At 42.9% G+C, this 13,993-nt stretch overlaps 1 protein-coding gene across 1 annotated transcript in view; it reads left to right on the top strand.

Moving 5' to 3' along the window:
• The window catches only part of KEL (Kell metallo-endopeptidase (Kell blood group)), a 36,027-nt gene that overhangs the window by 4,542 nt on the left and 17,492 nt on the right, over positions 1-13,993 (top strand). The window contains exons 2-6 of the mRNA XM_044999698.1: positions 3,252-3,393; positions 5,084-5,287; positions 6,125-6,249; positions 7,168-7,314; positions 10,083-10,148. Of these exons, the coding sequence (XP_044855633.1) occupies positions 3,252-3,393; positions 5,084-5,287; positions 6,125-6,249; positions 7,168-7,314; positions 10,083-10,148 (684 nt within the window). The remainder of the gene's footprint in view (positions 1-3,251; positions 3,394-5,083; positions 5,288-6,124; positions 6,250-7,167; positions 7,315-10,082; positions 10,149-13,993) is intronic.

The raw sequence follows: 13,993 nt of genomic DNA, 5'->3' as shown, positions 1-13,993 counted from the left end.
TAGATCAGTGGCACCCCTTCCTCCCTACAGTCCCCCAGAGCTATGGTCAAGGTTAGTTATTTTGTGTTGGGCCATGTGTATCTAGCCATGAAAGGCAGAGGAGGCATTCTCCCACTCTGTATCTTCTTCCCACAGCACTAAGGGAGGAGATCAGTGTTCTTCTGAGCAGACCCAGGACATTGTTATTTCAAAAGTTGAATGTCATTCCTTCAAACCTGACATCAAAAACAGATAAGCTAAATCCAAAGGCTGTTATTTAGGAAATATGATTTGTTCTTGTCATATCCCTCATTGCACAGACCCTAAAATCTCAGCTTCCTTGCATTGTTCAGAATTGTGGATTTAGAGGGAGCACTCTAAATGTCTGTTTTTGTTTACTTGCTTGCTTCTTTGTTTTAATCACTGTTATTTAATAGAGGCATTATTTAATAAGGAAAATATTAATACACTGTTTGTGTAGTGTGCGCTTTGAATCATAGCTTCCACAGGAAATGAAAAGTCACATCTTGCTGCTTCCTGTCTTCTTATACGTGTGGCAAATTGCCAGCACTATTATGATGGGTCTCACACTTTCTCTTCTTTGTGGGGGGTTCAGGGCACCATTTCTTGCCACTGAATTAGAATATTAATTGCCCCACTAGTGTCTTTGAGCAGGGGAGTGGAGAGGGAGAGACCTGGGCCCACCCTCTACTCCAGGTCCCAGACCAGGGGCCCTGAGAATAGTGGTGAACCACTTGAACTGGCAGTTCCTTCCCCTGGGCTACTTCCCTCTCCTGCCCTTCAACTTGTGGGGGGACTTCCTGCCCTCCGTCTGCACAAGCCAGGTGCCCCTTACCTAAGGTCTTGGACTTCTTAGCCCACCACAGCACTCCTCCAAACTTTCCTCTGCTTTCTCTTCAAACTGTTCTCTGCTCCAACTCCTTCAAACTGTTCTCTGCTCCAATACCAATCCTTTCTGTTCCAACTCCCACACTGTCTGATTGAAGCAGGGGTTTTTTATCATGTGACTGACTGCTGGTGCTCTAATTGGCTTCAGGTGCTCTAATTGGCTTTAGGTGCTCTAGTTAATCTATAGCAAACTTTCTTCCCCTTACAGGGAATAAGGCTCCCTTGTAACACTCTCCTGCTGCCTTCTGGCCATGCTGTATCACATACCACAACTTTCAGCATTTGAGGAGGAGATCTAGATCTAAATCTAGATCTAGATATACTGTTCAAAGAGCACAAGACCAGGGTAATCCAGGATTTTGAACACCTTGTAATCAGGCTGCCAACTTGAAAAACAGGGAAACATATTACAGGGGTAAAGAGGGGGCACAAGGAATGGTTTTGGAGAGAGTGAAGGAGTTGCACACAGAAGAAAAGGTACTCACTCCTCTCTGTTCTTAAGCCATGCAAATTCTCCTTCCCTTTCCACCCCTTCCCTGAGACTGTCTTCACTTTCAGAGTAAAACTCAGTGTGTGTTACCATCACAGTGGGATCAAAGGGTGGAAGAAAACCATTTTTCTCCCTTTGTTCTATTCTGTCAGGTCACTTTCTATGTTTTCTGTGCTGTGTAGGCCCAGCTTCTGTCTATTTGATTTCCTTTCTCCTATTCCAAATCCTGCCTTAATTAGTTGGGGGCAGATTTTCAAAGGCATAGTTATGCACCCATTGAAAGCCAGTGGGAACTGGGCACCTAATATAATAATAATATAATATAATACAATATATGGCGATATACCTATCTCATAGAACTGGAAGGGACCCCAAAAGGTCATTGAGTCCAGCCCCCTGCCTTCACTAGCAGGACCAAGTACTGGAATGTCTGTCTTTGGGTAGGTCTATACTTACCTGCCGGGTCGACGCGTAGAGTTCGACTTCTCGGAGTTCAAACTAGACGTGATAGTTCGAACTCCGAATGCGCTCCCGTCGACTCCGGAACTCCACCACCGCGAACGGCGGTGGCGGAGTTGACAGGGGAGCCGCGGACTTCGATCCCGCGGCGTCTGGACTGGAATTCAGTTCGAACTAAGGTAGTTCGACTTCAGCTACGCTATTCGCGTAGCTGAACTCGCGTACCTTAGTTCAACACACCCCACCCCAGTGTAGACCAGGCCTTTGAAAATCCCACATTAACAATTGTGCTGCATTTCAAGGATGTAAAATACTAGGTGTGCTAAGCATTATGGCCCAGATCCATAAAAATGTTGAGGCAGGTTCCTAAATTCCATTGAAATTATGGAAATTAGAAGCCTCAATACCTTTGTGGATCTGGGGCTATAACACTGCTTTTTGCTCTTCTCCTTTTATTCTATTCAGCTCTGTATAGGATCTTATCACGCTCATCACTGTAGTGTATGAGCAGCCTCCAGCAGATGTATGAGCACCTTCCAGTAGTGCATTAAGCAGCATGACTAACGTCTGTCATGTCTGGTTAGTTGTCTCATACTCTCCCATGGGGAGAAGGGTGTTGCACAAGAGTGTTCAGTTTGGTAGAATGTTTAGTTTAGTTTTGTGTTGTCGTTGTTGTTGCTTAAATATACCTATGGCTCTGTGTTTATGATAAAGAAGGCAGGCTGAATAAGTACACCTTGCACTTGAAGCAGAAAGTGGTGAGGTTTGGGATGGTCCTTAGTTTCTGGAGGAGTCCATTCCACACTCTGAGATCAGCCCCTGAGAAAGCTTTGTCTCCTGCACCGATGCATCCTTCTCTTTCTGTACCATCTCCACATTCCTCCTTCCCCGCCTGGGTTTTCTGTTCTTATCTTTTCTCTGATTTTATTATGATTATTATTATTGATCATGTTTATGGCAGTAGTGCCTAAGGCCAACCAAGATTGGGCCCCCATTGTGCTGTACAAACACAGAACAGCAGATGGTCCCTGCCCAGAAGAGCTTACAGTCTGAACAGACCGGAGAGAGACAGGGTGGGGGCAAGGGAGTAACACACAAGCAGAATGAACAATGGGATGGCAGCATGTTAGTGCCATGATTTTTGGGGAGGAACTGGGGGTTCAGCTAAATGGAAAGAAAGGGAAGGTTCGCTGCAGCTGGTAAGGAAGAGGTGCAGAAACTGCTGTTGAGGGTTCTGCAAGGCATGGATAGAAGCAGCTGGGGAACTGGTACAATTACTAATGTCTCTGGTTACTAGCTCTCCTGTGTCAATACTGGTAGAACGGGTAGAGCTGGGAGGCATGTGACCAGGCATAACGTTAATAGGAATGTTTCTCTCTTCATCTCCTCTCTTTTCCTAACTCCCCCTTTTCAGCCCTGTGAGGAGGATCCAAGAGAGGCTGCAAAGAACAGAAGATGTCTCCGGGGGAAGAGCCTGCTCCTGTGTGCTCTCATGCTCAGCACTGTCCTTGGGTTTGCATTGCTTCTTGCCTACACCATCCTACACCAGGGCCTGGGTACAAGCCATGACAGTCTTTCTCCCTTCCCTCACACCTGACCCACCAGTGAGACCCCTTCCTCTCTCTCCTCTCCCTTCATTGCCTTTTGGGCTGAGCATCTATATGAGGTCCAGGCCCTGGACGATTCCTAAGTCTTAGGAAAACATAATTGTCTGAAGTAAATATATTCTAATAAAGAGACATTGCCCTACCCCTTTCCAAGCCTTCCCTGCCATGTGGAGATCTCCTCACTCCCAAGCTTCCTGCCAACCTAGTGTGGCGTGGCCCAGCTTCCATGAAGAGCAGCACTTCACTTTCTAAAAGCTATTGTATTACAGTACTCTCATCCCCTCCCTCTTACTCACAGCTTCTGTATCCCTGAGCAATATTGGTCTGTCTGTAGGTGACCCAGCAGAAATGTGGATAAGTCTAGAATTTGGGGCTGGGGCTTGGAATTGCCCTTCCTTTCCATCCCTGAATTCATAGGCCCGTCCTAGTTTTCACAGGTCCAACCAATGGAATCCTTGTATTAATAAGACAATTAGAGAGTTTCTGTCAGTGGCAGAGCTGGAAATAGAGCCCAGGAATCCAGAACCACAAGCAGTCCACTTTCCTAACCACTAGATGGCTCTCTGCTATAAGGATCTATAAATATGAAGAGGCCAAGTCATACACATCCTCTTCCCCAGTTTACTTATTTTCCCCTTAGCTGGCATTTCCCTTTAACTCCTCTCTTGTCCTTTCCCCATGTGTGAGGGTTGGGGAGCCCCTGACTATAGACCCCTAGAAGTTTGAGACAGAAGGGCTGTATTAGTTCAGATCTTCTCTGTCTCCCACCTTTTCCCACATACATCATACCAACCAGTGAGGGTCTGAGCCAGGACTTTGATTAGGCCAGTTTCCTATGTCTCAGAAAATGGCCCTTCCACCCTTCACCTTGAGACATTAAGCCACAGCCTATGGCCTTGTCTAGACATAAACTTCCAAGGGTTTAACTAAAGATGTATTATTATTTTGACTGAAGAGTGGCTTATTTCAGGAAAAACTGAATTAACTGGAAACCAACACAAACTACTCCTAAAACAAAATAAGAGTGTCTACCCAGGAGTTTACATGGGCTTAATTAAATCAGTTTTTAAATTAACATAAATTGGACTGGTGCAACTTTCCTTTGTAGAAAAGGTCTGACAGATTTCACTTTTGAAAAATGCTTCCTGATATATCATTGTTCAGGTTTAGCTCTTTTCCCGTAGCTATGCCCTTCTCTTCCTCTCTGGTGTTTACACCCTTCCTAACCTTGTAGTGGTTATCATATTCCCTTGGGGTCATTACTTGGCCAAACACCCACTGACACACAGGGAATGTGGTAAGAAGATGAAAATAGGAGGAGAAATTTGTTGATAATCAGCTTTGTGGCCGTTTGGGTTGTGCCAAGATTGGACCTTCTCCCTGGGATAACCATTCATCCTTTATTTTAATGGCTTCCCTTATTTGGTACTTATTGACATCCATCCATAAAGTCAAACACAGGATACACTTTATCCTCTGTTCAGCAATAATTTTTCAAAGAATCCAACACCGTGCCAAAAGCATAGAATTTTTACCACAAATAAAACTTCAAAATAACCTCTCTCCTATATTTTCATACAGTTGTCCTGAATTTCCTTCACCCTGCTAATGATGGCTCCTGTCTTTGCTCCTTGCTCAGAACCTTGTAATACCAAGGAGTGTCTCACGCTACTGGCCAGAATCCTGGAGGTGAGAAATGCCACCATAGACCCCTGTGAGGATTTTTATGGCTATGCCTGTGGCAACTGGGAAGCCAACCACTTGCGCACAGGGACTATGGAGTCATCAAATGTGTTTGATGTCCTGCTGGAAGAAAACCAGCTGATCCTGAAGAGGCTCTTAGGTAGGGAGTGGAGATGAATGGTGTATGTACTGCCAGCATGCTCTTCAGTCAGAGCTCTGATTACTAACATACAACAGTGCAGCCACTCCCAACAGGGACCAAACCCAACCCCTGTTACCTCTCTGTCACTGCAACCACAACCATGAACCCCAGCGTGTACCAGTATGGGGCCACACCAATGGGAATAACACCATCCCCCTGTCACCATAACCACCAACATGTATCACTACAAACTTCCCCAGAAAATGACCAAACCATTTCAGTCACCATAGCCACAGCAACAACCTCATGGTCTCTCACTTCAGCCCCTTAAGTCCAAATCATTTTCCTGCCATCTCACACCATCACAACTGTGGAAGTAGCCACACCAATCGGGCAGCAATACAACCAACCGTGCAATGACACACAACCACCCCCATGTTATCTCCCTGTCACTGCCACCAGAGCTATAACCATCCTAGATGGAAACATAAAGCTCTCTTGGGATTCTCCAGTGCTGACTTGTGACTGTATCCCTCTGTCTCCTGGACTCTCTGGGCCCCTAGAAACTATACCAGAAACCTCCTTGCTCACGGCTAAAGCGACTACTTTGGTTTAGGTGATTGTGGGTTGTACTTTTTAATGTGGAAGATCCAGATTTGATCTGCAGTGGTGACCATGGCGTTTATCTATGCAGCTCCAGTGTGCTACATTTCATCATGGATTATCAAACAAGCTTTAGTTCCTGCTTCAGGATGCACATTACCTCTTACTAACCCCACTTCTTCACCTGATGCTATTTCTTGGTCTTCTTTAATTTTTGGCTCGTTAGTGTTTTGTGTGTTTTCCTTTTCTCAGAGGTTCCACAGCTCAGGGTTGGAAGCTCAGCCAAAGAAAAAGCCATCCAGTTCTACCACTCCTGCATGGATACCCAACAGATAGAAGCAGAAGGGGCTCAACCCTTGAAGGAGCTTATAAATCAGGTGATCATTGTTCACACAATACTATTTCTGAGCATATGTATACCCTTACACTTCAGAAAAGCGTTCTACCAGGAAAAGGATAGAAAACAATGGGGGGGGGAGTAATAATCTGCTTCATTATTTGCTCCTTCATTATTGCACTTGCCAGCACCAGGTCATTGGTGACTAAGGTGTCAGTGATGGCAAGTTAGTGGCTTCTGCCCATGGAATGAGCAAAATTTGTATATGAGGAGTCACAGCCTAATTTATAACTGACGAGACTCCATGGCACAAACAGCATTTCCCTAATAGATGTGATGGGCTCAACGCTCATATTTGGCTGCCTGGTTTCAGGCCCTGAATATGTATTTATTACCTTAATGTCCATTCAGGCATGTGCAGCCTTGCAGTTTTAGAATTCCTCCCATCCTGCAGGGATATTTTTTCTTAACAGGATACTCAGTGTAATTCAATAAGATCCAGACTGCAGGATAGGAAACTCCCTGCAAAACATATGGAATTTTGCGGCCCAAGGAATGCCCAAGTATGAAAAATGAGCCCTAACTGCCCTGCTTGAGGGTCACAATGAAGTGTAGACACTTTCCTTTCATCCCCCTCTACCTTCTTATGTCACTCGTGGCCCTCAAGTGACTTCCTCTCATCCTCTTGCTCTCCTCTGCCCTGTATGGCAATTTTATGTCATTCCATAAAGATAAAGTGACAGGGTCACTTTAGGGTCACACAGTGAGTGTGAAGATTTTCATGGGGTCTTCCCATTCTTCTTCATTATTTGTACTGATCCTGAACCTTGGCTGTCATATTCATCATGTTCTGTGGGGTGGCAGGGGGAGAGAAATTTGGAAATCAGTATCTAGCAGATGTTCCCGTTTCTCTTTCCACCAATGTAAGTTCTCTCTGTTTGTCACTCTATTTCCTCAGATTGGTGGCTGGAACTTCACAGGCCCTGAGAAACAGACCGATTTTAACCAGACCCTGCAAATACTCATGGGCAAATACAACACTTTCCCCTTCTTCAGAGCATATGTGGGACCCAACTCTTCTGACCCCAGCACCAATATCATCCAGGTGAGAGGATCAGCAGTAGATGGCAGTCAGAAAGGACAGGATCAGGGCAGTACCTGTGGGCCTTTAGGATCAAATAACTGCTTAAGCTACTGGGAGAGGCAGTGGAAATTGGACATATCTTATGAGTATTATAAACACATTAGCTCCTTAAAAAGATCTCTGCAAATCTATGCAATTAAAATAAACAAGAAGAACTGTTTTGCCATGCACTGTGTAATTAACACATGGAACTCACTGCTGCAGGATATCATTGATGCTACTAGATCAGTGAGACTAGAAGAGGATTAGGCACTTCCATGAACTGAACCAACACCAGCTATGTAAGGGCTAAATTGTTTTGGTCATCAGCCCTCATGAGCTGGGAGGCCAAGGAGTCCTCCATGCTCCAGTTTTATAATATTACATAATGAGGTATGTTGTGGATATTTTAAAGCCTTTGTCTGTTGGAGACTGGAGACCAGATGCTATTTTATATCAGTTCATTTTCTTACATTTTCCACTCAATTCTTAATTCTGTAATTACTTTTTAAAATCAATAACATAATCTTTATCATTCATTTCTGGAAATTGAGCATATGGGGAGTGGGTTAGGGTGAGCACATGCAGATAAAGTTATTTCCCTTTCTCTCACCCTTTATCTGTCTTTGTCTAGCTAGATAGTGAGCTGTCTTGGAAGGGACTGGCTCTTGTTATGTGCCTAGTACAGTGGGGCCCTGGTCTCAAATGGGGTTTCTTGGCATCTCTTAAATAAAAATTCATAAGTTGTTGTTGTTATGTATTATATGTAATAATAATAATTAGGGCTGTCAAGTGATTAAAAAAATAATCATGATTAATTGTGCAATTAAAAAATTAATTGCTATTAATTGCACGATTAATTGCGCTGTTAAACAATAATAGAATACTATTTATATAAATGTTTTTTTCACATTTTCAAATATATTGATTTCAATTACAACACAGAATACAAAGTGTACAGTGCTCACTTTATATTTTTTATTATAAAAATTTGCACTGTAAAAAGAAAAGAGATAGTATTTTTCAATTCACTTAATACAAGTATTGTAGTGCAATCTCTTTATCATGAAAGTTAAACTAGTATTTGATGTACAAAAAATAATAAAACAATATAAAACTTTAGCACCTACAAGTCCACTCAGTTCTACTTCTTGTTCAGCCAATCGCTCAGACAAACAAGTTTGTTTACATTTTCAGGAGATAATGCCGCTCGCTTCTTGTTCACCTGAAAGTGAGAACAGACATTCAAAGGGCACTATTGTAGCCAATGTTACAAGATATTTATGTGCCAGATGTGCTAAAGATTCATATATCCCTTCATGCTTCAACCACCGTTCCAGGGGATATGCATCCATACTGATGATGAGTTCTGCTTGATAACGATCCAATGCAGTGCAGACCAACAGATGTTCATTTTCATCATCTGAGTCAGATGCTACCAGCAGAAGGTTTATTTTCTTTTTTGGTGGTTTGGGTTCTATAGTTTCCGCGTCAGAGTGTTGCTTTTTTAAGACTTCTGAAAGCATGCTCCACACCTCATCCCTCTCAGATTTTTGGAAGGCACTGAAGATTCTTAAACTTTCGGTTGAGTGCTATAGCTACTTTTAGAAATCTCACATTGGTACCTTCTTTGCATTTTGTCAAATCTGCAGTGAAAATGTTCTTAAAATGAACAACATGCTGTGTCATCATCTGAGACTGCTATAACATGAAATATATAGCAGACTGCTGGTAAAAACAGAGAGCAGGAGACATACAATTCTCCTGCAAGGAGTTCAGTCACAAATTTAATTAACACATTATTTTTTTTAATGAGTGCCATCAACATGGAAGCATGTCCTCTGAAATGGTGGCCAAAGCATGAAGGGACATACGAATGTTTAGCATATCTGTCATGTAAATACCATGGAATGCTGGTTACAGAAGTGCCATGCGAACGTCTGTTCTCACTTCCAGGTGACGTTGTAAATAAGAAGTGGGCAGTATTATCTCCTGTAAATAGAAACAAGCTTGTTTGTCTTAGCAATTGGCTGAAGAAGAGGTAGGACTGAGTAGACTTGTAGGCTCTAAAGTTATACATTGTTTTGTTTTTGAGTGCAGTTATGTAACAAAAAAAATCTACATTTGTAAGTTGCACTTTCATGATAAAGAGATTGAACTACGGTACTTGTATAAAGTGAACTGAAAAATACTATTTCTTTTGTCTATCATTTTTACAGTGCAAATATTTGTAATCAAAATAATACAAAGTGAACCCTGTACACTTTGTATTCTGTGTTGTAATTGAAATCAATATATTTGAAAGTGTAGAAAAACATCCAAAATATTTAATAAATTTCAATTGGCATTCTATCATTTAATAGTGCAATTAAAACTGTGATTAATCGTGATTAATTTTTTTTATCACAATTAAGTTTTTTAATTAGTCGTGTGAGTTAACTGTGATTAATCAATGGCCCTAATAATAATACCACTTTACCATGTATCCAGTGAAGACTAACAAATGTAGCTTGAAGTTAAATGTCAAATACTCACGGCAAAATTCTTGAAAATGATCTGAAGACCAAAAATTAAGCCTAGAACTGTTTGGGGGACACTTCCCAATAATAAAATCAGTTTATGACAATCATAACCTGCTTGCAGACAAATTCTTGAACAGATAAAGAAACAAAAGTCATTGAATAAATTGTTTCCCCATCTCTAGCATTTATGGCATTAACTAAGTGTTTTTCCTTTGCTCCTTTCCTCAGATTGACCATCCTGAATTTGAGATGCCACCAGAGAGTGACTACAATGAAAAAGCAAATTATCCCGAGGTACCCTGTCAGAGGCTGGGGCTAGGCAAAAAAAAACCTACTGGGTTCACGGATCTACTTTGAAATGTCCCCTGATTTGGAATGGTTTGTTAGTGGTGATCACATGTGCTCAGTGTCTGATGAGATCATGGGACTATTCCAGGGCTTGTCCACACTAGGACAGGATGCAGGGGTTTTTGGAACATTTTTAGCTAACAGGTTTTTAAGGCCTGGTGTAGGAAGGGCATGTTGCAGTTTTTTAATGTGTTAGCTTGTCAAGGGGAACATGGCTTACAAAAAACTTGTGTAATTGTACTAGGACTTTATAACCCATTAGTTAAAATATGATACATTTCATTCTAATGTACATGAGAGCCCTTGGAATTCCATTTAGTCATCTCATCTTCTTCATCTTTCTGAATTGGATCAGCTGAATTGGCTGCAATTTACTGACTGTGGGTCTTTCAGAAGAGATCTTAAATACCAAAGTTCTGTCTTCCCACCATGGATGTTTAAGATCCCCTGATAATCAAAGTAGAAACAGGAGTCTGGTCTGCTATCTCTGTCCAAAATTTCAATTTTGTTTGTCTCACTGTCTGGAGTGACTCAGAACTGTCAGAAAACAGGGCAGACACCCCAAACTGGTGGTGTATTCTATAATTAGATTTCATCAAGCCAGTAACAAATGGTGCACTCCTGGATCACCATGCCAGTCTTACCATAGAGTCATAGCCGCTGCAGTCTATCTTGCCACCCAGACAAACTGGACTTTGTGATAAAAGGTTATATAAACCAATAATCACATCACATTAGGTTACTCCGAAGTCCAAAGGATCAGTCACTTACCCAGATCAATTTGGTACTCTGGATCTCACACCAAAGATAACGCTGGCAGCCAATTCTCTAGTAAACTAATTAAAGATTTATTAGCTAAGGGTACGTCTATACTTACCGTCCGGGTCGGCGGCTAGCGTTCGACTTCTCGGAGTTCGATATATCGCGTCTAATCTAATCTCCGAACGCGCTCCCGTCGACTCCGGAACTCCACCACCGTGAACGGCGGTGGTGGAGTCGACGGGGGAGCCGCGGACTTCGATCCCGCGGCGTCTGGACGGGTGAGTACTTCGAACTAAGGTAGTTCGAGTTCAGCTACGCTATTCGCGTAGCTGAACTTGCGTACCTTAGTTCGACCCTCCCCCCCTTAGTGTAGACCAGGCCTAAGAAAAGGAATGAGAATTGATGAGAGGTTAAAGTACGTAAAATACATTAACGGGTGACTCAAAGTTTGTAAGTCCAAAATGATAGCAGTTGATATAATAAACTGCTAGTTGCCCAAAAGTCTTTTCAGGGAACCCAGACATTTCTGGGGATCTCCACTTTGCATTTGGCATCTTCCCTGTAAAAGTCATAGAATCATAGAATATCCAAAAGTCCAAACAGTCAGAGATAATGATTATTCCTTTGAATCAATATTTATAGTTTCTGCTCACAGAAGACAATCTGAATCGTAGAATCATAGAATATCAGGGTTGGAAGGGACCTCAGGAGGTCTTCTAGTCCAAACCCCTGCTCAAAGCAGGACCAATACCCAACTAAATCATCCCAGCCAGGGCTTTCTCAAGCCTGACTGTAACAACCGCTAAGGAAGGGGATTCCACCATCTCCCTAGGTAATCCATTCCAGTGCTTCACCACCCTCCTAGGGAAAAAGTTTTTCCTAATATCCAAACTAAACCTCTCCCACTGCAACTTGAGATCATTAGTCCTTGTTCTGTCATCTGCTACCATTGAGAACAGTCTAGATCTTTGGAACTCCCTTTCAGGTAGTTGTTAGCAGCTCTCAAATCCCACCTCATTCTTCTCTTCTGTGACTAAACAATCCCAGTTCCCTCAGCCTCTCCTCATAAGTCATGTGCTCCAGCCCCCTAATCATTTTTGTTTCCCTCTGCTGGACTCTTTCCAATTTTTCCACATCCTTCTTGAGATGTGGGGCCCAAAACTGGACACAGAACTCCAGAAGAGGCCTCACCAATGCCGAATAGAGGGGAATGATCACGTCCCTCGATCGCTGGCAATGTTCCTACTTTGACAGCCCAAAATGCCGTTAGCCTTCTTGGCAACAAGGGCACACTGTTGACTCAGATCCAGCTTCTCATCCACTGTAACCCCTAAGTCCTTTTCTGCAGAATTGCTTCCTAGCTATTCAGTCCCTAGTCTGTAGCAGTGAATGGGATTTTTCCATCCTAAGTGAAGGACTCTGCACTTGTCCTTGTTGAACCTCATCAGGTTTCTTTTGGCCTAATCCTCTAATTTGTCTAGGTCCCTCTGTATCCTATCCCTACCCTCCAGCGTATCTACCACTCCTCCCAGTTTAGTGCCATCTACATGTCTTCACCCACATGGGCCAGTGAATTTCTATTGTCAAATACAATGGCCCTTGTTTTGACTTTAGCACTCTTCTTCATTTACATTTCCAAGGTTCCAATCGTGTTTGATGGGTAATTTAATTAGAGGGATATACATAATGTAAAAGGTAATGTAATAGCAAATAACAATCCTTCATTAGTTTTTGTGAAGTTTACACATCAAGTACATTCTCATTTTAACACTAACACTTTTGATCTAGGGTTATCTAGTTATCGAGATATACATAATGTAATGTGATATCAATCAACAGGTTATAGATAAGCAAAGACAATACCACTAACATTTCCTTTGTGTGTTCACAAATGAATTGGCCTGATTACACTACAATACCTTTGACATTCCTTTGATTTCTATTAACATATGACTGAATTAGCCTGCAGCCCTGTCCTGAGCTGGCACCAGGGAAGACAGCATCACACTGTTCACTGTTGTTCACTACTGCTTCATGCAATTAAACAGCTGCCTCCTCCCAGCCCAAAAGTAGCTGCATTTCAGTGCTAAAATGATCATAGAATCTCAGGGTTGGAAGGGACCTCAGGAGGTCATCTAGTCCAACCCCCTGCTCAAAGCAGGACCAAACCCAACTAAATCATCCCAGCCAGGGCTTTGTCAAGCCTGACCTTAAAAACCTCTAAGGAAGGAGATTCCACCACCTCCCTAGGTAACCCATTCCAGTGCTTCACCACCCTACTAGTGAAAAAGTTTTTCCTAATATCCAACCTAAACCTCCCCCTCTGCAACTTGAGACCATTACTCCTTGTTCTGTCATCTTCTACCACTGAGAACAGTCTAGATCCATCCTCTTTGGAACCCCCTTTCAGGTAGTTGAAAGCAGCTATCAAATCCCCCCTCATTCTTCTCTTCTGCAGGCTAAACAATCCCAGTTCCCTCAGCCTCTCCTCATAAGTCATGTGTTCCAGCCCCCTAATCATTTTTGTTGCCCTTCGCTGGACTCTCTCCAATTTATCCACATCCTTCTTGTAGTGTGGGGCCCAAAACTGGACACAGTACTCCAAATGAGGCCTCACCAGTGCTGAATGGAGGGGAATGATCACTTCCCTCGATCTGCTGGAAATGCCCCTACTTATACAGCCCAAAATGCCATTAGCCTTCTTGGCAACAAGGGCACACTGTTGACTCATATTCAGCTTTTCGTCCACCATAACCCCTAGGTCCTTTTCTGCAGAAATGCTGCCCAGCCATTCGGTCCCTAGTCTTTAGCAGTGCATGGGATTCTTCCGTCCTAAATGCAGGACTCTGCACTTGTCCTTGTTGAACCTCATCATATTTCTTTTGGCCCAATCCTCTAATTTGTCTAGGTCCCTCTGTATCCTATCCCTGCCCTCCAGCGTATCAACCACTCCTCCCAGTTTAGTGTCATCTGCAAACTTGCTAAGGGTGCAGTCCACACCATCCTCCAGATCGTTAATGAAGATATTG

Source organism: Mauremys mutica, chromosome 1, assembly GCF_020497125.1.
Source record: "Mauremys mutica isolate MM-2020 ecotype Southern chromosome 1, ASM2049712v1, whole genome shotgun sequence".
Lineage (NCBI taxonomy): Eukaryota > Metazoa > Chordata > Testudines > Geoemydidae > Mauremys > Mauremys mutica.
Note: the sequence above shows the minus strand (reverse complement) of the source record. Positions and strands in the feature narration are given on the sequence as shown.